Genomic DNA, 26,584 nt, shown 5'->3' with positions numbered 1-26,584 from the left:
GGTATGTTTGAAAACAAAGGGGAAGGAGTCATCAGAAAGTGAGTGGATGAAGATGGTGGTCGGGGACGGAAGAAGAGTGAGCCCAAGTATTTTTAAAAGGTGTGAAGAGGTGGTTCTCTGGTCTCTGTTTCCTTATCTCCATCTTTCCATTTCCTATTTCCTATCTTTCTCTTGATTTCCCTGTCTCTATATGCCTATTTGTCTCTCTGTGGCTTGGCTTCTCTTTCTGTTTCTCTATCCCTGTCTCACAGAAGAAGTTAAATGACCTAAGAGGAAGTAGGAGCTTCTGCTCCTCTGGTGTGCAGTGAAGGAGATTGGTCCCTCCCCCCTGCAGCTCCCTGGGGATGTGTTGGGGAGTGGGCGGTGGTGTTCTCGGGCTGTTCTCCAACCTGGCAGTCCGGCCAAGCGCCTAACGCAGGGAGAGAAGAGGATTTCTGTCTGCAAGGGGAGTTCGGAGGGAGCTGAGTTCAAATTCGGCCACTCACTGCCCTTTGGACACCCGGGTTCCAACAAGGAGACGCTCAGGGGAGGAGGTAAAAGCAGTGGGGCTACTAGAGGACTCTGCTGGAGGTTGGGGTGATGCTTGGGGGAAGGGAAGGCTGAGGTGCTTGTGGCAGCACCCGGAAGGTGAGGGACAGTGATCAGGGGAGATGGGGAGGACAGGGGAGGGGCGGTATGTTGGCATGCTGCCAGTCATCAGTGGGGAGAGGCCATTGAAGGTAGCGTGGGCAGGGATGAAACTGGGGCCCAGCAGGAGAAAGCACAAAGCATGACCTGGAACAGGGAGAATGTTCACGGTCTCCTGGGTCCAGCTTGGGGCTGTGGGTGTTGTAGAGTTAAGCTGGGGTGAAGGAGAGGTCAAGGGAGTATGATTTTTTTTTCCTCTCAGTTTTTCCTGGGTCGGCTATAGAGAGACCCCAGGCAGGAGCATCAGCAGAAAACTCTTTCTCCCCTGTCCTCTCCCCTCAGGTAGCCATGGGGAACAGGGGCAGACATGGGCCCTTGAGACAGAGCCCAGGAGGCGAGCAATGAATCGATGAATTAGTCCATGGCATTTATGAGTGCTGAGTGCAGAGCACAGTACTAAGCGCTTAGGAGAGAATAACACAATAGAGTAGGTAGATGATCCCTGCCCTCAAGTAGCTTCCAGACTAGTGGGAGAGACAGTGCCCTGTTCTTTTATTTATCAAGCTAAAACCTGTATCTCAGCCCACTCTGACCTCTCTCTCCACCCTGGGGAAAGTTCATGGACTCCTAGGCTGGGGTCAGAGCTGGGACAGGAGTTGGGGCAGGATCAGGATCAGGCCAGAATTGGAGTCTCTGCCCCATACAATCTTCTATCTCTGCCCGCCTCTGACCGAGGCCGGTCTGCTCTCTGTAGGGCCGGGAAGACCCAGTGGCTGGAGCGATGGACTATCAGGAGGATGTGACCTATGCAGATCTCAAGTTTCCCCCCAAACTGGAGCCCAGAAATGGGAAGAAGCCAGGTGGGATGGGGAGGGAGCCCCCGGCCAGCTGCTCCCTGGAGGGCTGGGCCCGTCGCGTTTGATTCCGGAATTGGTGCCGACTGGGATTCTGGCTCCCTGTTCATGGGAGCTGCCGGGTCTGGAGCTCCCAGAGAGCTGGCCCTTGGGCAGGGGTATTCCCCACGTCACCTAGCCCCAAACTGGGCAGCCAGGGTACGTGGGGCACTGTGGGGATTTGAAAGGTGTGTTGTCTTCTCTCTCTCTTTCTCTCCTCCTCTCTAGGGGCTCTTCTGGTCCCTCTTACCTCCCACCCGGCCTTAAGGTACTCTTCTCCCACCTTCAACCCCTCAGCAGGTCCTGAGTTTCCACCCAGAAACCGTTCAGAGTCACATGGCAACTTGGGCCTGGGAAGGAGGGGAAACGACCTGACTGACGGTGGGTCAGGCCACTTCCCCTCTAGTTAATTCTCATCGGTGACTGGGGGGAGGGAGGCGGGGGAGGCCGGGGAGGCGGGGTTCGTCCCCAGGGCTCCGCCCCTGCTGCTCCACCTTGGAGAATAGGGCTGCCGGCGATAGGGATGTGCGATTGGGAGTGGGAGGAGCCTCCTACCAGAAACGTCTAGAGCTGCCACCCAGTCAGGGGAAGGATGGACACCCCTGAAGGGCAGACTGACACCTCTGAGCCAGAAGGAGGGGGCCCCATGTGGCCCGAGCAGGGACCGTAGGGGAAGTTTTTGCAGATAATGTGGTAAACCTAGACTTAGTTCACAAACTGGACCATCCCCCTTTGTCCCCAGGGTCACCCCAGGGCCAGTGTCCTAGGCCCCAAACCCTACCTCTCCACTCACCCAGCCCCTTTCTGTGAGCAGAACCTCAGACACCTGCTGCCAGGAGTGGGGGTGGGCTGAGGCAGGGGCAGGTCACGAGCCTGAGCCCAAGTTACGGATCCCCCCCCGCCGTTGTTCTTGCACACTTGGCCAATCCCCTGCCCCCACCCTGCTGTCAGTTCACTGGAGTCCTGCTCACTGGGAGGGGTGTGGAAGCATTGGTCCAGTTCCTCTTCTGAGTCCTGCCACTGTGGCACGATGTTGGGCTGGGAGCCGGGGTGGGGGGAGGTGCGGGGTAAGATTTAAGCCCTCCACCCCCTTTTCCTCCAAACCCTCAATTTCCCCCACTCTGTTTCTTTCATCCCTTCTCCCTGGACTCATGCCCCTCACTGTTCTCCCCCTATCCAGCCTTACCACCCCCAGCCCCTTCTCCCCTAAAGAACCCAACTCTGCGCACCTGGATTGTTCCTGGCATCATCTTGAGTTCCCTGGTGGTGGTGGTGATTTCTTTGATCATTGTGTGTAAGTGTCCCTGCTGGGGGATTCTGGGAGTGGATGGCTGCTGGAGGGATAGGGTCTGTCAGGTGCCCTGCCCCTTGAGCCTACTGGACAAGGCTAGCCTCCAGGCCCTGGATTCTTCCCCTCCCAGGTTCCCGGCTGTCCACCAGTCACACCTGCCTCTCAGAGAAATTCACCCACCTGTTGGGCAACTACACCCACCTATCAAACAGCTACTCCCACCTGTCGGACAACTACACCCACCTGTCGGACAACTGTACCCACCTGTCGGGCAGATACACCCATCTGTCAGACAGTCACAGAGACCTGTCAGAAGAGCTCTCCAACTTGAGGGACAATCACACCCACCTCATCGGGGACTACACCAAGCTTCGGGACAGAATCCAGCGGGTGGAGAACCGGCTCTCCAAACTTGTGACATGGGCCCAGGGCCTGGATCACTGTGGACTCCAGAAGTCTGAGCCCCCTTGTAAGTCCAGGGCTGGCTTGAAGGGGCCGGGGAGACCTGTGGTGGGGGTTGTGGGGAGAGGAGAATGGTGGGGGAAGACAGACAAGCTGTTCCCGAAGAGACTCAAGAGGGGGTTGCTGGCCCGGCCCAGCTCTCAGGAGCTCCAGCATGGGGACTTTGCTGCTCTCCCAGGCCCCAAGATGGAGGAAATGGCCTCCGACCCCAGGACCAACCCAACAGCCCATGGTCTCAGGAGATCCCGGGATTTCCAGACAACTGGCAGACTCTCTGACCCACTCTGTTCTTGAGGCAATTCTGTCTTCCTTCTCTCTCTCCTCTAGACCTCAGCTGCCTGTCTTGCCCAGCTAAGTGGATCCTCTTCAGACAAAACTGCTATCTCTTCTCTGAAAACTCTGAGAGTTGGCGTGGCAGCGTAGACCGGTGCCAAGATCTCCAGTCAACGCTGGTTACCATCATTGACCAGATGGAGCAGGTGAGACTGCTGTGGCAAAGAGAGGGGAGTGAGCTGTAGGTCATTCTCTGTCCATCCTGCTCCTCCTGGTGGGAGGCCCCAGGAATTATCCCTGTGCTGGGCCACATGCAGTGGGGGGTGGGGGGGGAGGGGGAGCGGGGCAGGAAGGGAGGGATTCAGCTAGGGGGAGGGATCCAGAACATTTACAGGAAGCAGCATGACCTAGCAGAAAGAACCAGGGTCTGGGAGTCAAAGGACCTGGGATCTAATTACAGCTCTGCCATTTGCTCGCTGTGCAATGTTGGACAAGTCACTTCACTTCTCTGGGCCTCAGTTTCCTCATCTGTGAAATAAGGATTCAATCCTACTCCCTCTTACATAGACTGTAAGCCCCATGTGGGACAAGGACTGTGTCCAACCTGATTATCTTGTGCTTGGAATGTAGTAAGCACTTAATGCCACAATTAACAAATAGCATAATTCAATTAGCCATCCTATGTGACGCTTGGACTCTCTCAAAGGTCTTTCTGAGCCTCCAGGCAGCAAGGAGAATCTACTGGATCGGCTTGACCGATGAGTATCATGAAGGCCAATGGACGTGGGTAAATTCCCATATATTCCAGAAGGGGTGAGTCTCCTGGTTCTTTAAATCTCCCCAAAGCCCCCAGCAGTGACCCTCTGACAACATTGCTTTCCCCCTCCCTGCCCCCCACCCCCTCGTTTCCCTTGCTGGGCTCCAAGCTGCCAGCCCTCCTGCATAGGCAGGAAAGTCCTGGCTGGCCCGGGGAGCAGGTGCCTGGAAGCAGGGACAGGCTTACCTGCTGGGGAGCATGAGAGTATCAAATGCTGGCTTGGAGCTTATGAGCCCATGCACAGACTTGTTGATTGAATCTTAGGATGAGGACTTGAATCAATCAGGCGCTTTTATTGACCATTATTGTGTGCAGAGTACTCTACTAAGCGCTTGGGAGAGTACAATATAGCAAAGTCAGAATGCACGTTCCCTGCCCACAACGAGCTTACGGTGAAAAGGGGGAAACAGACCTTAATATAAATAAATTACCAGTATGTACGTAAGTGCTGTGGAGCTGAAGGTGGGGTGAATGAAGGGTACAAATCCAAGTTCAAGGGCGACGCAGAAAGGAGTGGGAGGAAAGGAATGAGAAGAATAAGGCTTTGAAGGTGGGGGAGAGTGATTGTTGGAGATGAAGGGGGAGGGAGTTCCCGGCCAGAGGCAGGACGTGGGCGAGGGGTTGGCAGCAAGGTAGATGAGATTGAGTATAGTGAGTAGGTTGGCATTAGAGGAGTGAAGTGTATGGGCTGGATTGTAGTAGGAGAGTAGTGAGGCGAGGTAGGAGTGGGCGAGATGATATAGTGCTTTAAAGCCAATGGTGATGATGATGATGGTATTTGTTAAGCGTTTACTGTGTGCCACACACTTTTCTAAGGGCTGGGGTAAAGTGGAAAGAGCACGGGCTTGGGAGTCAGAAGATGTGGGTTCTAATCCCAGCTCTGCCACTTGTCTGCTGTGTGACCTTGGGCAAGCCACTTAACTTCTCTGGGCCTCAGTTACCTCATCAGTCTAAAATGGGGATTAAGATTGTGAGTCCCATGTGGGCCAACCTGATTACCTTGTATCTACCCCAGAGCTTAGAACAGTGCTTGGCACATAGTAAGCACTTAACACATACCATTATTATTATTATAATTATGGTATTTGTTAAGCACTTATTATTATTATTATTACAAGGTAATCAGGTTGTCCCACGTGGGACTCACAGTCTTAATCCCCATTTTACAGATGAGGTAACTGAGGCACAGAGAATAATAATAATAATAATGATGTTGGTATTTGTTAAGCGCTTACTATGTGCTGAGCACTGTTCTAAGCACTGGGTAGATACAGGATAATCAGGTTGTCCCACATGAGACTCACAGTCTTAATCCCCATTTTACAGATGAGGTAACTGAGGCACGGAGAAGTTAAGTGATTTGCTCAAAGTCACACAGCTGGCAGGTGGCAGAGTCAGGATTAGAACCCATGACCTCTGACTCCTAAACCCGTGCTCTTTTCACTGAGCCACGCTGCTTAAGTCACACAGCTGACAAGTGGCGGAGCGGGGATTAGAGTCCATGACCTCTGACTCCCAAACCCATACTATACCTACTAAGCTCATGCTGCTGTGAGCCTGGGCTCACAGCCTCAGGGGAAGGAGAACAGGTATCAAATCCCCATTTTAATAATAATATTGGTATTTGTTAAGCTCTTACTGTGCTCCGAGCACTGGTCTAGGCGCTGGGGTAGATACAGGGTCATCAGGTTGCCCCTCGTGAGGCTCACAGTCTTAATCTCCACTTTACAGATGAGGCAACTGAGGCACAGAGAAGTGAAGTGACTTGCCCATAGTCACATAGCTGAGCAGTGGCAGAGGTAGGATTCGAACCCATGACCTCTGACTCCCAAGCCCGGGCTCTTTCCACTGAGCCGAGCATTTTACAGATGAGGAAGCTGGGGCACAGAGAAGTTAGGTGACACTCCCAAGGCCACCCAGCCGGGTTGAACCATGGGTGAGTAGTTCATTCTGGGCCACCAAGTCACTACGTGTAGGGACCTGAAGGGGAAAGTTGGGGGCCGGGGCGGATGATCCATCCCTAGCTTTGAGGATGGCTGTCCAGAAGACAAGCTCACATGGTTCTGTCAAATGTCCCATTGCCATGGAGTTGGAAGGCTGTGCTGGACAGTGTGACCTAGTGAAAAGATCAAGGGCCTGGGAGTCAGAGGACCTGGGTTCTAATCCTGCCTCCACCACTTGCCTGCTGTGTGATCCTGGGCCAGTCACTTCATTTCTCAGTTCCCTCAAGTACAAAATGGGGATTCAATGCCCATTCTCCATCCTACCTAGACTGTGAGCCCCATATAGAGCCTGATTATCCTGTATCTACCACAGGGCTTAGTTCAGTTCTTGGAACATAGCGCCTAACAAATACCACAGTTATTATTATTATTATTATGGTTCAGATCCAGCAGTGCCAGCTCACATAGACTGATGATGGTTTCTTGAGTTTCCACTTAGCCTGGCCTGGAAGGCTGTTGTTGCCCTCTAGGCCCAATTTTCCCTTGTAGGCAGAGATCCGGCTAGATAAGGCACGAGGAGCTGTGCAGGCAGAGTGCTCAAGTAGGCAGTGAGACCAGATTGCAACCTGAAATAGCAGGATGGGCTTTCCACAAACATTTCCCGGAACCCTGGAGAAAGTCTCAAAAGCAGGTCTGGCGTTGACAAAACTGGGCCACAGAGAGTCACCTAGTGGGGAGCATGTCTGCGATTAGGGTTACCACATGTGAGTATTCCCTGAAATCCATAAAGACTTTACAGAAGAGCTGAGATCCTGGCTTCTTTTCTCTCTCCCTGCCCAAGGCAACCCTCTCTGTTTTCTGCCTGTGTCCAACTTTTTCCTACCTTTCACCTTTCAGTCCTACTAAGCTCTCTTTCTCTCTTTGGCCACTCTCCTCCCTGCTTTTTCTTCTCCTTTCTGTCCTCCTCCCACCCTGAAGAATGTGGTAGGCAGGGCAGATACAACTCTGCCTGAACCTACAACAGATAACCTAACGATATATGCCACCCTCTGTCTGTCCAGCTTCACGTCTGCCATAGGACTTGAAGCAGCGTGGCTTAGTGGAAAGAGCACAGGCTTGGGAGTCAGAGGTCATAGGTTCCAATCCCTGCTATGCCACCTGTCAGCTGTGTGACTTGGGGCAAGTCATTTAACTTTTCTGTGCCTCAGTTATCTCATCTGTAAAATGGGGATTAAGTCTGTGAGCCTCACGTGAGACAAACTAATTATCTTGTAACTACCTCAGTGCTTAGAACAGTGTTTGGCACATAACGCTTAACAAATACCATCATTATTATTATTATATCTGTAATTTTATTTATTTGTATTGATGTCTGTCTCCCACACTCTAGACTGTAAGCGTGTTATGAACAGGGAATGTGTTTATTTTTGTATGCTCCCAAGTACTTAGTGCAATGCTCTGCACATAGTAAGTGCTCAATAAATAAGAATGAATGAGTGAATGTATGTCATGGGGCTGTCACCTTGGAGAAGTATCAGGCGGCCACCATCTCTTGTCCCTCACAGCCTTTCTGCCCCCGCATCATTTGCTTTTCTGAGGCAATGGCTTACCTTGCTTAATACCTGAAGCTGACCCTGCCTTGAGCTGGGTTTGGCCCCCACCCCCAGGTTTTGCTGGTTTCTTTCTGTGTGGACCAGGACTGGTCAGCCAGCCAGGTGATTGATAGGTTGATGATAGATCGATTGATAGGCCATTGTTGGCGGGTAGAAAATTGGAAGGGAGGGAAGGAGGGGAAAGTCTACAGGCTCTTCTCTTGGCCCATTCCCATGGACTGGAGGTTCAGTATCCCAAGCAGAGGGGTTGAGGGAGATTGGGCTATATGACACTTCAGGCTGGAAGATTCATTGCTGGAAGAGGGGCCCTGGATCTTGGGGGGGAAATGACCTGAGGTTTGTTGTGTTTGATCTGCCAGATATTGGGCCCCAGCCCAGCCTGATAACTACCTCTCAGATGAGAACTGTGTGTCCCTGGGAGAGAAGGAAGGGTTTGACAACTGGAATGATGCACAATGCTCAAAGAGATACCATTACATCTGTAAGAAGGAGGCTGAGCGAATGCAGCTTTGATGGTCCCAACCTCAGCATCACCAGCGGATGGAAAGGGCAACTGGCTGGAGGGGGACCAGATTCCCTCTGCAAAACAGTGGGGACATGGGGCTGGGCCCGCTGCCCGCATCAGACGGGAGGAGGGCGTACCACACTTGCCGGTCACTTTGGAGGTTCTCCTCCTGTGGGTCATTGCACATACCATCCCCCCTTTCCTGGAATGCCTTCTCCTTCCCTCCATTTTCCCTTCAAAAATACTACTAAAAATCACCTCTTCCATTCAGGCTTCCCAGAAGAACACCAATCACTTAGGGAAGGCTTTGGTACTTATGCGAATCTCTTCCCTTTTGTGTGTGTGTGTGTGTGTGTGTGTGTGTGTGTGTGTGTGTGTGTGGTTCCCCTGTTTGTCCTGTGCACCCCTTTGGATTGTCAGTCCCTCAAGGGTAGGTACCATGTTTACTGTTCCCTCTGCCCCTTCCCTCAGGGTAGGAGAGAGAGAGAGTGAGAGAGAGAGAGAGGGAGTGTGTGTGTGTCTCCCCAGCCTCCCGCATAAGACTGTCAGCTTCACCAGGACCGGATGTATGCTTTCTCCTCCCTCTGTCCCTTCCCCAGGGTTCTGCCCACAGTGGGCATTCAAGTTGGACAAGGTACAACTCAGACACTCTGTGTTGATCTCCTCAGCATGGCAGCTGCTGCTGTTACCACTGAGTGTATGTTTGTTCCACAGGAGAACAGTCATCCTCTGTCACAGGAAGCACCTGCATCCAACCAGGGAGAGAGAGAGGCAGCCCTGGGGAGGCCCTATCACCACTAAGGGGAGGGTGGGGGGAAGGGGAGGAGGCTCTGGCTCCCCCCACCACCCTCGCACATGGTCCGATCATCCACAGACTCAGTTGCTTCCCCCTCAGCCTACACTCTCCCTTCAACTTCCTCCCATCTAGGCCTTCCTCCCTGTCTCCAAGCCTCTGCTCCTGCTGCCCCGCTGCATAGAACAACTTCCTTTTTCCTCACACCATGACAAACGCTCACCTCCTTTCACCACAGTGCAAGGTTGTCTCCTCCGGGAAACCCTCCCTGATTTGACCCTCCCCCCATCATTATCTACATAACTGTCATGATCGTGCCCCTCTGGTCAGATGGACGGGGGTTGTCTGTGTGTCTGTTGCGTTTCTCCTATTTCACACATAGACCCCATAGTCTCCGGAGGGCTTAATAAAGACTTGCTGACTCAATGACGGAAGTGATTTTTATCTAACTGGGCCCAGACCTAGAGGTGCAGGAAAGGAAATGGGGTGGAGAGGGGAGGCTAGGAGCCAGGGTTCATTCTGGAGGGAGGGGGAGAATATTCTGGGAGGGTATTCTTGGGGAGGTTGTGTCCTGAGTTGGGGCCAGGGTTCAGGTTATGTTTCAATTAATGTGGCCTAGTGGAAAGAACACAGGACTGGCTACTGGATAATCCTGATTCTACCATTTATCTGCTGTGTGATCTTGGGCAAATCACCTAACTTCTCTCAGTTTCTTCATCTGTAAAATGGAGATAAAATGCCTGTTCTCTCTCAATCAATCAATTTACTGAGTACTTACTCTGTGCAGAGGACTGTATTAAACAGTTCTTTTTTTTTAAAGTTATTTGTTAAGTGCTTACTGTGTGTAGACACAAGATCATCAGGTTGGACACAGTCCCTGTCCCACATGGGGCTCACAGTCTTAATCTCCATTTTACAGATAAGGTAACTGTGGCACAGAGAAGTGAAGTGATTTGCCCAAAGTCACATGGCAGACAAGCTGTGGAACTGAAACTAGAGCCCAGGTCCTTCTGACTCCTAGACCCATGCTCTAACCAATAGTCCACGATACTTCTCTTGGGAGAGTATTCATTCATTCATTCATTCATTCATTCATTCAGTAGTATTTATTGAGCGCTTACTATGTGCAGAGCACTGTACTAAGCGCTTGGAATGTACAATTCGGCAACAGATAGAGACAATCCCTGCCCAATAACAGGCTCACAGTCTAAATGGGGGAGACAGACAACAAAGCAAAACAGAACAAAGCAACATCATCAAGATAAATAGAATCATGGAGATATACACCTCATTTACAAAATAAATAGGGTAATAAACACTATACACAAATATGCACAATGCTGAGGGGAGGGGAAGGGGGAAGAGCAAAGGGCAGGAGGGTGGGAAGGGGAGGGGCTTCGGAGAGTAAAATATAGCAGGTATAGCAAATATTTATATTTATTATTCGTTATAAATATTTATTTGTGATATTTTGTTATAAATATTTGTTATATTTGTTATAAATATAGCAACATTATAAGAAATATAATTTTGTTATATTGAACTCTCCCAAGCACTTAATACAGACCTCTGCACACAGTAACCACCTAATGTTTGATTAATTGATTGATTGAACATAGAGTTGGTAGACAAACTCCCTGACCACCAGGAGTTTACAGTCTACAGTTTCCCACCCTCTTAGACTGTGGAACAGGGACTATATTCAATCTGGTTATCTTGAATCTACTTCAGTTATTAAGGACAGGAGCAAGGGCAGTGGGTTTGTGCCCCGAGGGCTGGAAAGGGGATTAGGAGAGGAGATGGAGAGAACCAGCTGCTGAAGTTCCCTGTTTTGCTTTTCCATCCCAAGTTTCCACCCCAAGAGCTTATTTCAGGCCACTGCCCGGTTGGGCTGGAAGCCCCATCTTTAACTCTGGAGAGCGACTCTCCCTCGTAGCCCCAGTGAACACAACCCACATCTCTGTGTCTGAGTCTCCTTGGGCCCCAGCTTTCTCCTGGGGTCAAGCGTTAAGCTCTCCCTCCCCTAATTCGCCAACTGCCCAATTAGTTGTGGCTCTGGGACTACCTCCATTCCCACTTTCCCCCTAAATAAGCTGCATACTGTGGGCGGCAGAAGCTGCAGGAGAGGGAGGCTTGGCACCAAAAAGAAAAAAAAATTGGACGCAAAGGTGTCCAATTCCATGGGCCAGCTGAAAACTGGACTGGCGATTTCTCTCATCAGAAGTTCCATAGGTATTTTTGAGCTGAAAATTCTCAATCTTTTCAATTCCATGATTCTCCGAGGCCTCCCACAAGCCTCCCCACCTTCCTCCATGACATCTCCAATGTCGTCTGCTTTCCAGGGCATCGTGGGGTGTCTGCACCCCCCTTAGAACCCCCTCAGGCAAGCTCAGGCTCATTCCCCCAACCCTGAGGAGCTAGGTGAAGGTAGAGGGACCCCAGAGCAGGAGGTAGGGTGACCATCTTCTGGTTTTATACTAGACAGTATGATTTTCAGTTGATCTGTCCTCTGTCTGGTACTGAGCTGGGTGATGGCCTAGGGGAAAGAGCGGGAGCTTGGAAGTTAGAGGATCTGGGTTTTAATCTTGGCTCTGCCACTTGTCTGTTGTGTGACTTGGAGAAGTCACTTCATTTTTCTGTGCCTCACTTTCCTCATCTGTAAAAATGGGGATTAAATTTTACTCCCTCCTACCTAGACAGTGAGCCCCATGTGGGGCAGGGACTATGCCCAACCTGAAAACCTTGTTATCTACAGCACTTGGTACAGTGCTTAGTACATAGCAAGCACTTAATAAATACCAATCTTCTTCTTCATAATGATGATAATAATAATAATACTAAGTGCCAAGCTTTCCTCTGCCATGCCTCCTACTGCCATGTTCCATAGCTCGGACCTGGGATGGGAGCCCAACAGTACTGGAGCAAATGGTGGGGTGTCAGGAGTTCCCCTAGAGAGACACTCTAGGATTGGCCAAACTCAGGCATCCTTCTGCAAAATGGAGGCTACGACGCCATCACATTCCTCTGCATGTTGAGAGGTCCTTGTCTGGAGTCAGTGAGGTGTTCCAGTGGCCCCCGCTAGCAGGGAGTGGTGTGGTGAGGGAGAATATGAGTCTTCTTGAGTCTGAGGGCCCTGTCTATGACGTTCTCTTCAGGCAGTGCCCACCCTTCACATCAAAATCCTTTACCCATCCCTAACTGACTCTACTTCCCCTCACCCCAAGGTACCTGCTCCAGCAGGGCAGGGAAGCCAAGACCAGGACAAGGCGGCCACTATTCTCTCCCTCCCATCTTCCTCCCTTTGGCCTGGGAAGACCTGGGAACTGCAGTGGGCCACAATGATGGGAGACTGTGTAGGGTGGGAGGGGAAGCGGGGAGACACTCAGGGAACCCAGGAGGTTGGGGTGGGGGGATGACTCTGGCCACATGGCTCTCCTCTGGATTGCCCAATGGGCGGCCGCTCCCCTTAACAGACAGATGCAGTAAACGGTTGTGCCGTGGTGGAGAGAAGGGTATTGAGAAAATTTGTTCTTCAAAACTCCAGGCCAACCACAAGAGCCCACTGCTGTCCCCACAGCCTCACCGCTGTTTGGAGGGAACGGGTCTTAGGACAGGGCCTGGCTGAGGGATCTTAAGATCTCCTGCCTCCATCCATGTGAATGTGTAAACCACCAGGATCTTATCCTATGTTTCAAAATTTCCAGGAAAGGGACTCCACGGTCTTCCCTGGAGGCCTGTTCTTGTGCCAAACTCCTCTGACCTCTAAAAAGTTCTTCCTTAGGTCTAACAACTCTTTTTTTCTGCAGTTTCAGCCAATTTCTTCTTGTTCAATTATCTGTGGCCATAGAGAACAGCTAGTTACCATTCTAGGGGAGGCAGTGTGGTCTAGCGGACAGTGCACAGGTCTGGGAGTTAGGGTCCCTGAGTTCTAGTCTCCCCTCTGCCATTTGCTTGCTGTGTGACCTTGGGCAAATCACTCGGTTTCTTTATCTGTAAAATAGGAATACTCTCCCTCTCTCTTAGAGTGGGGGGCAAAGGACAGATGGAACTGTTTATCTTGTATTTATCCCCAATGCTTAGCACAGAGTAAGTATTTAATAACTATTATACTTATTATTCTCATCATCATCATGATCATCATCAGTATTTATTGAGCACCCACCATGTGTGGGGTCCTATTAAGTACAGAGCACTGGACTAAATGTCTACCATGTACAAAGAACTGTACTGGTTGCTTACCATGTGTAGAGTACTGTACTATCTGCTTACTGTGTGCAGGGCACTGTACTGGGCTCCTGGGATAATTCTCCAGGAATTTACAGTCTAATTGGGGAGATAACCAGGTACATGTTGCAAACATACAATAGCTAGGAACAGCAAGGCCTAGTGGATGGAGAACGGGCCTGGTAGTCAGAAGGATCTGAGCTCTAATGCTGACACTTAATAATAACAATTTAATAATAATTTGGTATTTGTTAAGCGCTTACTATGTGCCGAGCACTGTTCTAAGCGCTGGGTAGATACAAGGTAATCAGGTTGCCCCACCTGGGGCTCACAGTTCTATTCCCCATTTTCCAGATGAGGTAACTGAGGCCCAGAGAATTGAAGTGACTTGACCGCAGTCACACAGTGGATAAGTGACGGAGCTGGGATTAGAACCCATGACCTCTGAGTCCCAAGCCTGGTCTCTTTCCACTGAGCCATGCTGCTTCTCTTGCCCGCTGTGTTTCCTTGGGCAAGTCAATTCACTTCTCTGTGCCTCAGTTACCTCATATGTAAAATGGGGATTAAGACTGTGATCCCCAGGTGGGTCAGAGACTCATCCAACCTATTTAGCTTGCAACAACCCCAACGCTTAAAACTGTACTTGACACATATTAAGCGCTTAACAAATACCATTATTATTATTAGCTAAAAGGGAAAAGGCAGAGATACTCATAATCAAAACCAAAGAGGTCATTAAATAAAACAATAGAAGGGTGACTGCTGAGCTGGCCAGAGAGGAAGGGATTAGCAGGGCAGGCTTCTCTGAAAAAGTGGTTTAAGAGGCTTTGAAGGAGAGAAACTGGGAATCTAGGGGGGAGGGCATTCCATGCAGGAGGGAAAGGCCTGATCCATAGATGGAAGGCAGGAGACTGGGTTGGAAGTGAGAGAGAAGAGGGAGCCTGTAGCTCAAGTCTCTCCAGAGACTTGAATGGTTATTCAGTCATCCATCAGCAATCTCTTTTCTAGGATAAACACCCCTTATTCCTTTTCCCTTTCTTAATAGGGCCTAGCTTCCATCCCTTTAATCATTTCTGTTGTTCTTCTCTAGACTTCCTTGAGAGGACCTCACAGATAGTAAGAGAGACAAAAAGAGGGAAAGCAAGACAAAAAAGAGATGGCAGAGTCAGAGACATAGACAGGAAGAGTGGGAGGGAGAGAGAGAGAGAGAGAGAGAGAAGTAGAGAGTGGAGAGGCAGATACAGAGGGACCAGATATAGTTAGGGAGACACAGAGAGGAGAGGCAGAGACAAAGAGAAACAGAGACTTAGAGAGTGAGAGAGAGCGAGAGGAGAGGCAGAATCAGAGGCAAATAGAGAGACATAGATGGGGAGAAAGAGATAATAGAGAGGAGATGCAGAGTCAGAGATAGAGAGAAGAGGAATGAATGGAAGGGATGATGAATGACAAGGCGGGAAGGGAGGCAGGCTCTCCATAGGCTGCTCCCCAGCATTCCCCACCCCCACCAGTCACTATGCCTTCAGGGCCAGCCCCCTACCCAGGACTGGAGGAAGGTCAGCCCCTCCCTGAGGGAGAGCAGAAGGCAGGGGGCTGCAGGCGTTGAGGAGGGGGGACTGTGGGTAAGGGGCAGCCGTTGGGAAGGGGATGTATGTGTAATCCCACGTTTCACAAGCCAAAACCCAAAGGAAAGGAAGCAGGAGAGGGTGGGTGGCTGGCCAGAGAGTGGGATTCCTGTTGTCTCCACACCACAACTGCCTGCCCCGGGCTACTTAACCTGAGCAGGTCCCCTGGCCCAGGATCCCCCTACCCTGGGCTGAAGGGTGGAGAACGCCACCGACAGACACAGCATGCACGATTGCAGTGCTCTGACCTTCCTGATCCTGGGGACTCTGGCCCACACAGCGTACCCAGGTAAGGGGCTGCCAGGCGCTCTCCCCCTAAAAAAAAATATCAATCTCCCTTGTCTCCAGGACAGACCTGAGGTTGGGCTTGGGCAGTTCCTGGACCCAGTGGAGGACAAGGATCAAGTCCCCTCTGATGATTTTGCCTCTACCCCAGTGCTTGGCACAGAGTAGGCACTTCATAAATACCATCGCCATTATTATTATCATCGCTACTCTGGAGGAGGCCCCAAAACTGGTCTTTGGCATGGGGAAAGAAAAACAAATTTGCCCTTTCCTGTTTCCTCTGCTATGCTCATTCCACCTCCCCAATCCACCTCTCCTCACTTCCTTTAGCATGCTACTAAAAGCTCTAACTCCTCCAGGATGCCTTCCCTGATTGACCCTCACCGATCACTCCCACCACCCCAAACATCTCTCCTCAGCCCCTGTCTGGACCTCTATATTCTTTTAGGTGGTTTTCTGTCATTTGTGCCATTGAAAACCTGATAGGTTTTTTGAGTTTTTGACATTTGGGGATTATGGTGAATGTAACTTCGTGATGCAATTGTGCTGTCTCCCCCATGAGATTGTCAGGCTCTAGAGGGCAGGACCATGTCTACTCATCCCTCTGTCTCCCCACCAGTCCCCAGTTGTGAGTGTGTGAGTGTGTTTATCGTCTCCCATCAGACTGTCAGCCTCTTGAAAGCAAGGTACCGTGTTTTCTCCCTCTGTTCCTCCCTGCAGCCCTGGCCTGGTTATTCCAGAATGATTTACCGCCTCTGTTTACTAAACAAGGCTCTAATGTTGGAAACCCCAATCTGCTCCCTTGAGGTGTTTGCCCAGTCCCTGGCCCTGTTGTAGCTGCTTAAGGGTCTTCCCATCCTGGAGCCCAGCTAGCCACTTCCTTTAGCATGCTACTAAAAGCCCTAACTCCTCCAGGATGCCTTCCTGGTTGACTCTCACCGATCACTCCCACTACCCCAAAGCACTTACGTACGTATCTGTAATTTTATTTATTTGTATTGATGTCTGCCTCCCCCGGTCTAGACTGTGAGCCACTGTGGGCAGAGAATGCCACTCTTTATTCTTGTGTTGTACTTTCCCAAGCGCTTAGTACCGTGCTCTGCACCCAGTAAGCGCTCAATAAATATGATTGAATGAGTGAATGAAAGTAAAAGTACTAGTGGTAGTAATAGTAATAATAATATCTCTGTTTTGTTCCCTGCCAGGACCTCTGCGGGGCACGATTGTTGGGGGGAAAGAGGTGAAACCCCACTCTCGGCCCTATATGGCTTCCCTCCAGTTTGGAGGTCATCACCTATGTGGGGGTACCCTGATCCGCCCCCGCTGGGTACTGACTGCTGCCCACTGTGAGCTCAAAGAGTAAGTGCCCTTGAGGGGTGAGATCATGGATTGGGGTGACAGTCATTTTAGTCCCATCCCCCCTCCAGGCAACCTCCCCTCAGCTCGGAACCCAAAGTCGTTCCTGGATGGAGGATCTAAATGCCCTTTAACTGGCTACCACCCCGGCTTGCTCTCCTGGGTACAGGAGATGCGGGGGGCATACTGGAAAGAACCCCTGGGTGGGGGACCCAGGAATGGAGGGGGGAGGGCTCACCAGCCCCTGGCTCACCCTCCCCCCTCCCCGCACGATTGCAGGAACCTTCCTGCCTACCGGGTGGTCCTGGGGGGTCACTCTCTCCAGCACCCCGAGCCCTCGCAGCAGGTCTTCTCCATTCAGCAAGCAGTCCCATACCCGCTCTACAATGCCCACACCGACGTCAATGACATCCAGCTTCTCAAAGTGAGGAGAACAGAGGGTGGGGATGGGGTTTGGGAATTCTCCTGGGTGAGATCCCTTGGCCCTAGGCCTACTGGGAGAAGGGACGGAGGAGCGTCGGCAGGCTCCACCCTGACTTCAGGAACTGGCCAACCTGGGTGTCCCCTGGGGAAGGGCCCAGTCCCAAGCCACTGGGCTGGACCAGTCCTCCCCCTCTGTCCCTCCTCCCAGCCAACCCTCAATGCCAGGGACTTCTCGGGGACTCTGGGCTTTGAAAACCCTTCCTGTCACTTGATCTCCTCTGACGGTCCTCGGAGATGGGGTTGGTTGAAAGTGCCATGGAAAGGAATGCAAATCACTATTCAAATCTATGCAAAACTGCAGAGCAGCAATGGGCCTTTGGCCCGCATTTCCTGGGGAAAGCCCACCAGCTAGAACGGGAGTACACAGGTGGGGCACCCCGCTGTGACCTGCTGGTAAGGGATGGGGGTGGGAGGAAGAGTCTCTGGAGGATCCCTCCAGGGCTCAGCAGGGGGCTGGAATTCCAGGTCTTGGTTCCCCTCCCATTCCCCTCCGGCCCCCAAAACTCCCCAATCCTGATCACTCCAGGTGATGACTCAAGGAGCCTGAGCTATTTCAAAGGTCCGGGAGTCCCCAGATGGTCCTGGGTCCTTGGGAATTGAGTCAGAGGCCCTCCAGGGAAGCCCCGAGCTCTAGGTCCAGCCCTGTCCCATAACAAGCCCTTCTCCAGGCTGTGGGTAGTCACCGAGCCTCACCCCCCTACTCCCCTCTCCTCCCCTCTCCTGGGGCGGGCCTGGACGGAAACATTCAATGGTTCCCATTGACTGACTACCATGTAACCTCCTCCCCGGCCAGCTGAACAGCAGCGCCCTCCTGAACAACTTCGTGAAGCTGGCTCGGCTGCCTCGCCGGAACAGTGACCTGCCCCCGCGGGCGCGGTGCCGGGTGATGGGCTGGGGGGACGTCACGGGCCTCCAGGTCCTGCCCCGGGGCCTGATGGAGACCAATGGCACAGTGGTGGCCCGCGAGAGCTGCAACATCACCTGGAAAGGGGCCATTACCCAGGACATGATCTGCGTGACCGGCCCCCACAACAGTGTGGAGGGAGTCTGTGGGGTGAGGCCCGGCGGTCGGGGCGTACAGGGAGGAGGGAGGTGGGCAGGCTTCTGGTTGGCCCCAGGCTGATGCTTCTGGCCCTCACCAGCAAGGGGGTCCCCCCGCTGAAGGGCCCCCAGGGTGGCTCATCGCCCGCTCCAGAGCAAGTAGGGCTGGGGACTCCAGGCCCCTAATCCGTCTGCCTTGGATGGTTCAGGCATTCCCCTCCTGGGAGGCAGGGGGCTGAACCAGATGACCTCTAGCTCTGGGATTCTAGGATTCCATGTCAGGTGGAGCTTTCCTTGCAACTCTCCCAACCAGAGCCTGACAGGCCTTGTAGGCGCTCAGTTCAGCACCAGCACACTTTGCACAGTAGGCACCCAGTAGGGTGCCCTGCGCATAGTAGGCATCCAGGATCACGATCTGCCCACCAGAGGCACCCAATAGGGTGCTCTGGACAAAGCAGGCATCCAGGACCACCATCTGCCCACTGTAGATGCCCAGGAAAGTGCCCTGAACTAAGGAGTTACCCAGTAGACAGCTCTGAACCAAGTAAGTGCTCAAGACTGCGCTCTGTGCCTAGTTGGCACCCAATACCGTGTTCTTTCCACGGTAGGTGCTCAGTACAGTGCTCTGTGCCCAGCAGGTGCCCAGTCAACACTGGGAATGCTGTCCCTGCATAATAGATTTTGTTTCCTTTCCCAGTCCAAGGCAGTGGGACCCCTGACCACTGTCTTGTCCTTCTACAGGGGGACTCAGGAGGGCCGCTCTTCCACAAGGGGAGGATCCAAGGCATCGTGTCCTTTTCAGCCCCACGGTGCGGGGATCCCCGCTACCCAGACGTCTACGCCCGGGTCTCCACCTTCGTGTCCTGGATTCAAGACATCCTGCAGCATTACTGACCATTTGGGGTGGGAGAGGCCAGGGGAGGGTCCTGGGGATAGGGGCAAGTCTCCACACAGAGGCAGTGGGGCAATGACCAGAAGGATGGGCAAGATGACCCCTTCCCATCAGAGGATGTATGGCCTTCAGAGTTCATTGTCCCCAACCCCTGCCTCAGGAAAAGATGCCACCTGGTCAGCATTTACAATGCCCTATTTACCAACACTTGGGAGATGATTTCTGCGCCGGTTTTGTTGCTTAATAAAACTTTTCTGATCTATGATGGTCTGCTGGTTTGGATCTTTTCTCCTCCCAGCAGCCTCACTTGGTTTCTGGCCCCTTTACCCACTCCCACCCTGCATCTGCACACCCTAGACTCTCAGCTGGGGCTCTCCCCACTTAAGGCCTTCCGTACCTGGAGTTTGGGGCCCTGGTGCCCACTCCTGGGAAGATTCTGGTTGGGGGGGGAAAAGAGGACAGAGAGCTATGATGGATGGGGACGCTGCAGCCTCTAACCTCCAACTGACCGCCAGATCTAATGTCACTGTCTTCCAAGCAGCAAGGCTTAGTGAAAAGACCCCTGGCCTGAGAGTCAGGGGACCTGGGCTCTAATCTAGTCAGGGGCTCTGCCAATTTGCCTGATGTGTGATCCTAGGCAAATCACTTAACTTCCCCATGTCTAAGCTTCCTCATCTATAAAATGGGGAGTCAATTCCAGTTCTCTCTTCCTTTTAGACTGTGTGCCCCATGTGGAGCAGGGACTGTCTCTGCTTATATTGTATCGACCCTAGCATGTAGTCCAGGCGATGAGCTGGGAGGACACCGTGGCTGTTCACTGTTTCAGTGACGTGTGAGTGTCCCTCCCCAGGCTCCCGTTTTCAGGCCGAGTCCCAGCCCCTGTGTTGAGATGACGCCTCGGCCGGAGTCAGCCTAAAAGTATGGTATGGGTGACTCTTGTCCTGGATTACTATTATTTTTATATTTGTATGCTGTCCCCCCCGACGCCCCCAAGGCCGTTGCCAGGAAGGATCCTGGGGGTCAGGTAACAATAATAATGATGATATTTGTTAAGCACTATGTATCAACCACTGTTCTAAGCGCTGGGGTAAATACAAGCTAAATGGATTGGAGAGAAATCCCTGTCCCACATGGGGCTCAAAGTCTTAATCCCCATTTTACAGATGAGGTAACTGAGGCACAGAGAAGTTATTAAGTGTCTTGCCCAGGGTGACACAGCAAGTGGTGGATCTGGGATTAGAACCCAGGTCCTTCTGACTTCCAGGCCTGTGCTCTATCCACTAGGCCATGCTGCTGATGTGTGCCAGTGGCAAGTTCTGGAGGGAGAGCTGCCCCTGGGCACAGAATCGATTGAGTGGTTGGTGTTGGCAAGATATTCCATGAAAAGGGCATTTTGGGGAAACCTGCATGCAGTTTGGATGGCTTCAGGAATGATTTCAATCACTCAATCAGCGGTATTTACTGAGCACCTACTGTGCAGAGTACTCTTCTAAGCACCTGGGAGAGCACAATACTATAGAGTTGGTAGACACAATCCTTGCCCTCAAGGAGCCTACATACAAAGAGCCTAGTCCTGGCCCAGATACCAGTAGACCCCTCAGGCCCCTGACACCAAGTCCCTTCACCAACAGGGTCCATCAAACCCTGGACCTCTCCTGGCCTCTCCTTCCTTTTTTTAAATAGTATTTGTTAAGGGCTTACTATGTGCCGAGCACTGTACTAAGCATTGGGGTAGGTACAAGATAATCAGGTTGGACATGGTCCCTATCCCACCTAGGGCTCACAGTCTTAATCCCCATTTTACAGATAAGGTAACTGAGTCATAGAGAAGTTAGGTGATTTGCTTAAGGTCATCCAGCAGAGAAGTGGTGGAGCCAGGATTAGAACCCAGGTCCTTCTGATTCCCAGGCCCATGCTCTATCCACTAGGCCACACTGTTTCTCAGAAACTCCAGCTCAGGCCAGATAGTCCTGGGAGCTCATTCCCCCGATAGCCTTAAAACCTGTTATCCAGTGTTTGGTTTTAGGATCTCGGAGAGGCATGACCCCAAAACCCATGAGGATGATTTCTGAGTGCTGAAGGTGAGCAGCTCGAGGGTGTGGCAATAGGGTGGTGAAGGGGATGAAAAGGGGTTGGTATTAGGGCAGGTGGGAGGGAGACAGAGCCCAAGGATCTGGGAAAGGGGTCTGACATTGATTGGTTGGAGGCTCTACTCTAGACTGGAAGCTCCTCACGGGCAGGAAACGTGAATACCATCTCTGTTTAACTGTACCCTCCAAAGTGCTTAGTACAACACCCTGCACACAGTAAGCACCAAATAAATATCACTGATTGATTGATTGATTGACTGAGGCTGTTCCTGAAGCCATCTGGCCTGAATACAGGCTTTCCTGAAATACCCTTTTCACATTTACTCATTTGTTTATATTTTTATTACCCTATTTATTTTGTTAATGAGATGTACATCCCCTTGATTCTATTTATGGCTATTGTTTTTGTCTGTCTGTCTCCCCTGATTAGACTGTAAGCCCGTCAACGGGCAGGGATTGTCTCTATCTGTTACCGAATTGTACATTCCAAGCGCTTAGTAGAGTGCTCTGCATATAGTAAGCTCTCAATAAATACTATTGCATGAGTGAATGAATATGTCCCTTTGATTGATGTTGGCTCCAATCCCAATCAATCAATCAGTGGTACTTATTGAGCACTTACCGTGTAAGAACACTAGACTAAGTGCTTGGGAGAGTACAATACAGTAGAATTGGTATACGCGTTCCCTTGCCACAAGGAGCTCACAGTCTAGAGGGGGAGACAGACATTAAAATAAATTACGGTTACGTACATAAGTGCCGTGGGGCCGAGGGTGGTGTGACTATCAGTACTTAAGTGTCCCAGATCCAAGTGCATAAGTGATGCAGAAAGGAGAGGGCGAAGGGGAAGTGAGGGGGTAGTCAGGGAAGCCCTCTTGAAGATGAGACCTTAATAGAACTTCGAAGGTGGGGTGAGTGGTGGTCTGGTGTATATGGAGGGGGAGGGAGTTCCAGGCAAGAGGGAGGATGGGGACAAGTCTCAAGGAACGCTGTCCTGTTCCAGGAAGCCTCCCCAGATTAATTCAAAGTGACATACAAATATGTGATATGTAAATGAGCCCCACATCCACAGCTCGGATACTTTTGGCCGTGGCTTGGCAGACGTTCTCTGGAGCCATAGGGTGCGTGGGTGGGGGCGGAGGGCGCGGAGCGGGTGGCAGTGGTGTTGGGTGGGCAGTTGGGAAAGGGGGAGAGGGTGAAGTTTCCTGGAGGGGACCGTTGGCTCTGAACTGCATTAACGGCCCTGAGGGGACGTCCCCAAATATAACTACTAACCCAGTCAGATGAATCTGGGCCCCACCCCTTTCCCCACCTCAGTCCACCCAGTTCAACTCCTTCTCTGACTCTGAGCCTGTGGTTCCTCATTTCTTCCAGCACGCTATCTCTGTCTCACCCTATCTCTGGCTCTCCCCTGCCGGTCTCCCTTTAACTCTCCATCCCTCTCTATTTCTTCTCTCCCTATCTCTCCTTCTTTAAACCAATTAATAGAATTTCTTGAGCACAAACTAAGCGCTTGGGACCTGTTACTCTGCCTCCTCCTCTGTGCCTTTCCCCCATCTCTGTTTCTCTCATTTTGCTTTCCCTCCTTATCTATGACTCTCCCTCTCTTTCTGCCTCTTCTCCTCTTTCTCTGTCTCTCCTCTCTCCTGTCTCTGTCTCTAATAATGATAATAATACTTGTTAAACACTTATTATGTGCCAAGCACTGGGGTAGATACAGTGTGATCAATAATAATAATAATAATGTTGGTATTTGTTAAGCGCTTACTATGTGCCGAGCACTGTTCTAAGCGCTGGGGTAGACATAGGGGAATCAGGTTGTCCCACGTGGGGCTCACAGTCTTAATCCCCATTTTACAGATGAGGGAACTGAGGCACAGAGAAGTTAAGTGACTCGCCCACAGCCACACAGCCGACAAGTGGCAGAGCTGGGATTCGAACTCATGAGCCCTGACTCCAAAGCCCGTGCTCTTTCCACTGAGCCACGCTGCTTCTCTTAAGATCAGATTACGATCAGATCTGACACAGTCCCCATCCCATGTAGGGCTCACAGTTTAAGGGGGAGGGAGAACAGGTATTTTATCCCCATTTTACAGATGAGGAAATTGAGGGCAGGGAATTTAAGTAACTAGTCCAAGGTCACACAGCAGGCAAGTGGCAGAGCCATGATTAGAACCCAGGTCGCCATCAGTCAATCAATCGTTCGTATTTATTGAGCACCGTCTGTGTGCCTTACTATCAGGCCAGGGGAGACAGCCCAGCTCTGGGAATGGGAAGACCTGGGTTCAAGTGAGAGTTCTAGTCCCCCTCTAGACTGTAACCTCGTTGTGGGCAGGGAATGTGTCTGTTTATTGTTATGGTATCTGTTAGGCGCTTACTATGTGCGAGGCACTGTACTAAACGCTGGGGTGGATACAAGCAACTCGGGTTGGTCGCAGTCCTTGTCCCACGTGGGACTCGCAGTCTCAATCCCCATTTTCTAGATGAGGTCACTGAGGCCCAGAGAAGTGAAGTGACTTGCCCGAGGACACACAGCAGACAAGTGGTGGAGGCGGAATTAGAACCCATGACCTTCTGATTCCCAGACCCGCGCTCTATCCACTACTCCATGCTGTGATTGTACTCTCCCAGGTGCTGAGCGCAGTGTTCTGCACACGGTAAGCGCTCAGTAAAAACGACTGACTGACTGACCGACTGACTCTGCTTGCTGGGGCTGTGCCAGCAGGGGGAAAGACTTCCGCCCAAAGAACCACCCGGAACGTCAGTCCCTCAAGGTGGCCGGGCCCAGCGGGGATCCAGAAAAACAGCTGCCTTCTGTGGGCCGTGAAGGCCGTAGTGCCCTCGGAGGCCACTGTCAGGAGGGTCACGGGGTTACAACACAGCATTGGCTCTGCGCTGTGCTCATTTCGGTTCTAAGTGGGTCCTGCACGGATGGCCAAGGGGAGCAGAGGTAGCTGCCGACTGCTCTCAGGGAAGCGGCTCCCAAGGCTCTTCTGTTGTTCAGCCAGCCAGGAGATGGAGCCCTGGTCCTGTGAGTCTCTCCCCAATCCCACGCGCCCCCACATCCCCCCCCCCACCCCCTCCCCCCCGACCCCGTTAGTTTTGGTCTCTTCCTCTCTCTGGCAGACCTTGCCCAGGAAACCTGGGTCCCCGCCCATCAGCCGTGGCCCAGCTCGGAGCCAGGAATCTCACGAGGAGCTAGACGGCTGGCGGATCCCTCTTCGGAGCTCAGTGGGAGAAGCGGGGAGGGAACTCAGGCATCCTGGCCCCCGGCCATGGGGCATGGGGTCCGTAAATGGACCCTCTAAATGGATCCTCTGGACTGAAAGTAAGCTCTATGGAGACAGGGAATGTATCGACCAACTCTGTTATATTGTTATATTGTATATGATGTATTGTATTGTTATATCGAGAAGCAGCATGACATACTGGATAGACCATGGGCCTGAGAGTCAGAAGGTCATGGGTTCTAATCCCGGCTCTGCCATTTGTCTGCTGTGTGACCTTGGGCAGGTCACTTCACTTCTCTGGGCCTCAGTTTCCTCCTCCGTAAAATGAAGATTAAGACTGTGAGCCCTGTGTGGGCCAGGAACTGTGTCCAATCTGTTTTGCTTGTATCTATCTCAGTGTTTAGTACAGTGCCCGGCACACAGTAAGCACTTAACAAATACCATAATTATTATTACTTTCCCAAGCGCTTAGTACAGGGCTCTGCACACAGTAAGTGCTCAATAAATATGATTGAGCTCAGAGCTGGCATAGAGAAACAGCGTGGCTTAGTGGAAAGAGCCCAGGCTTGGGAGGCAGAGGTCGTGGGTTCTAACCCCGGCTCTGCCATTTATCGGCTGTGTGACTTTGGGCAAGTCGCTTCAGTTCTCTGTGCCTCAGTTCCCTCATCTGTAAATGGGGATTAAGTCTGTGAGCCGCATGTGGGGCAACCTGATTACCTTGCATCTACCCCAGCGCTTAGAACAGTGCTTGGCACATTGTAAGCGCTTAACAAATACCATCATTATTATTATTATTATCATCCCGGGATTAGGGGCCTAGGAGCATGGGAAAGGCAGGCCGTCCAAGGAGTTCCTCCAAGCAGGTGGCAACCCATTTGCTAGGTCATCCAGCCACCTCATCCCCAAGGTTCTGGCTGGCCGAGTTACTGTGGCCTTTATCAAATGCAGGGGGATTCAATCAGTCAATCAATGGTATTTATTGAGCTGACACTGTACGCAGAGCTCTGTCCTAAGCACGTGGGAAAGTACTATACAATAGAGTTGGTAGACACATTTCCTGCCCTCAGACACATTCCCTGCCCTCAGTGAGCTCCCACTGAAAGACAGACCAGAGGCCCAGGCATCTCTCTGCTGACCTTGTGTCCTGAATCAATCAGAAGAGGATTTGCCCTTTGTCTGCTCGGGATAAAGGTAGCCTCCGTTCAGCCTCACCGAGTGCCTGGAAGAAAAGGACAAGATCCGTGCCGGGGACGAGGAATGTGCCAGGAAGATCTCAGGGCACAGCAGAGGAAACCCAATGTGGAGGTGAGGGAGGGGTTTTTCTTTGTTTTTTTTCTTTTGATGATATTTATTAAGCACTTACTACATGTTCTAAGCACTGTGGCAGATACAAGTTAATCAGGTCAGATACAGTCTCTGTCCCACATAGGGCTCACAGTCTAAGTAGGAGGGAGAACAGGTATTGAATCCCCATTTTGCAGTTGAGGAAACTGAGGCACAGAGCATGCCCAAGGTCACACAGCAGGCAAATGGTGGAGCCGGGATTAGGACCCAGGTCTTCTGGCTCCCAGGCCCGTGCTTTATCCACTAGGCTAACCTGCTTCTCAAGTATAGGAGTTGCTCTTAACTGTGGGGTGGGGCTGAGGGTTCAGGAAGGGCCTGCAGGCCCCTGCTCTCCAGATTAGGTTTTGAGGGTCCCAGCAATGCCAGCCCCCACTCCACTGTCAAAGCAGCAGACATCACCACACTGCTGCCCTCTCCCCACCAGCCGAGAGCCAGGAAGAGTGTTCCAGGTCACTCAGGAGGAGGCAAAGCCCCCTTTGCCCCTCTCTCTTTCTCCCAATCGATGACATTTATTGAGCACTGTACTAAGCTCTTGGGACAATTTCTCTCCCCTCTTGAAATCCAGAGGGTCTCCTGGGCAGTGGGGAGAGGAAGAGAGAGAGAGCAAGCCCAGGGGGAGTGAACCCATTTGCTTTCTCAGGCGCAGCTCGGCCCCCCAGCCGCCCCCATCCCGGCACACAGTGTTCCTATGAGACTGCCCAGCATCTGCTGGCATCCTGCTCCCAGAGGTGGCTGCATGGGGGAGCCGACCGTCCTCGCCGGAGGGCTCTGGCATCCCAGCGAGGCAGCGGAGCGTGGCG

General features: G+C 51.8%; 2 protein-coding genes across 2 annotated transcripts; both read left to right on the top strand.

Moving 5' to 3' along the window:
- Nucleotides 1–450: 450 nt before the first annotated feature.
- LOC103168530 (low affinity immunoglobulin epsilon Fc receptor-like) lies at nt 451–9,643 on the top strand. The gene is made up of 8 exons (XM_029050032.1): nt 451–533; nt 1,382–1,487; nt 1,749–1,901; nt 2,701–2,814; nt 2,942–3,280; nt 3,601–3,752; nt 4,253–4,359; nt 8,279–9,643. Exons 2-8 carry the CDS (start codon nt 1,409–1,411, stop codon nt 8,430–8,432), a joined length of 1,098 nt encoding a protein of 365 aa, XP_028905865.1. The 5' UTR covers nt 451–533; nt 1,382–1,408; the 3' UTR covers nt 8,433–9,643.
- A 5,535-nt stretch (nt 9,644–15,178) lies between these two features.
- On the top strand, nt 15,179–19,382 carry PRSS57 (serine protease 57). The gene is made up of 5 exons (XM_029051847.2): nt 15,179–15,352; nt 16,554–16,707; nt 16,984–17,128; nt 17,981–18,241; nt 18,970–19,382. The coding sequence occupies exons 1-5, from the start codon at nt 15,289–15,291 to the stop codon at nt 19,120–19,122; spliced, it is 777 nt and encodes a 258-aa protein (XP_028907680.1). The 5' UTR covers nt 15,179–15,288; the 3' UTR covers nt 19,123–19,382.
- The last annotated feature ends 7,202 nt before the right edge of the window (nt 19,383–26,584 follow it).

This window comes from Ornithorhynchus anatinus, chromosome X1 (assembly GCF_004115215.2).
Source record: "Ornithorhynchus anatinus isolate Pmale09 chromosome X1, mOrnAna1.pri.v4, whole genome shotgun sequence".
NCBI classification, from domain to species: Eukaryota; Metazoa; Chordata; class Mammalia; order Monotremata; family Ornithorhynchidae; genus Ornithorhynchus; species Ornithorhynchus anatinus.
The sequence above is the reverse complement of the archived record's forward strand: the minus strand, read 5'-3'. Positions and strand labels throughout refer to the sequence as shown.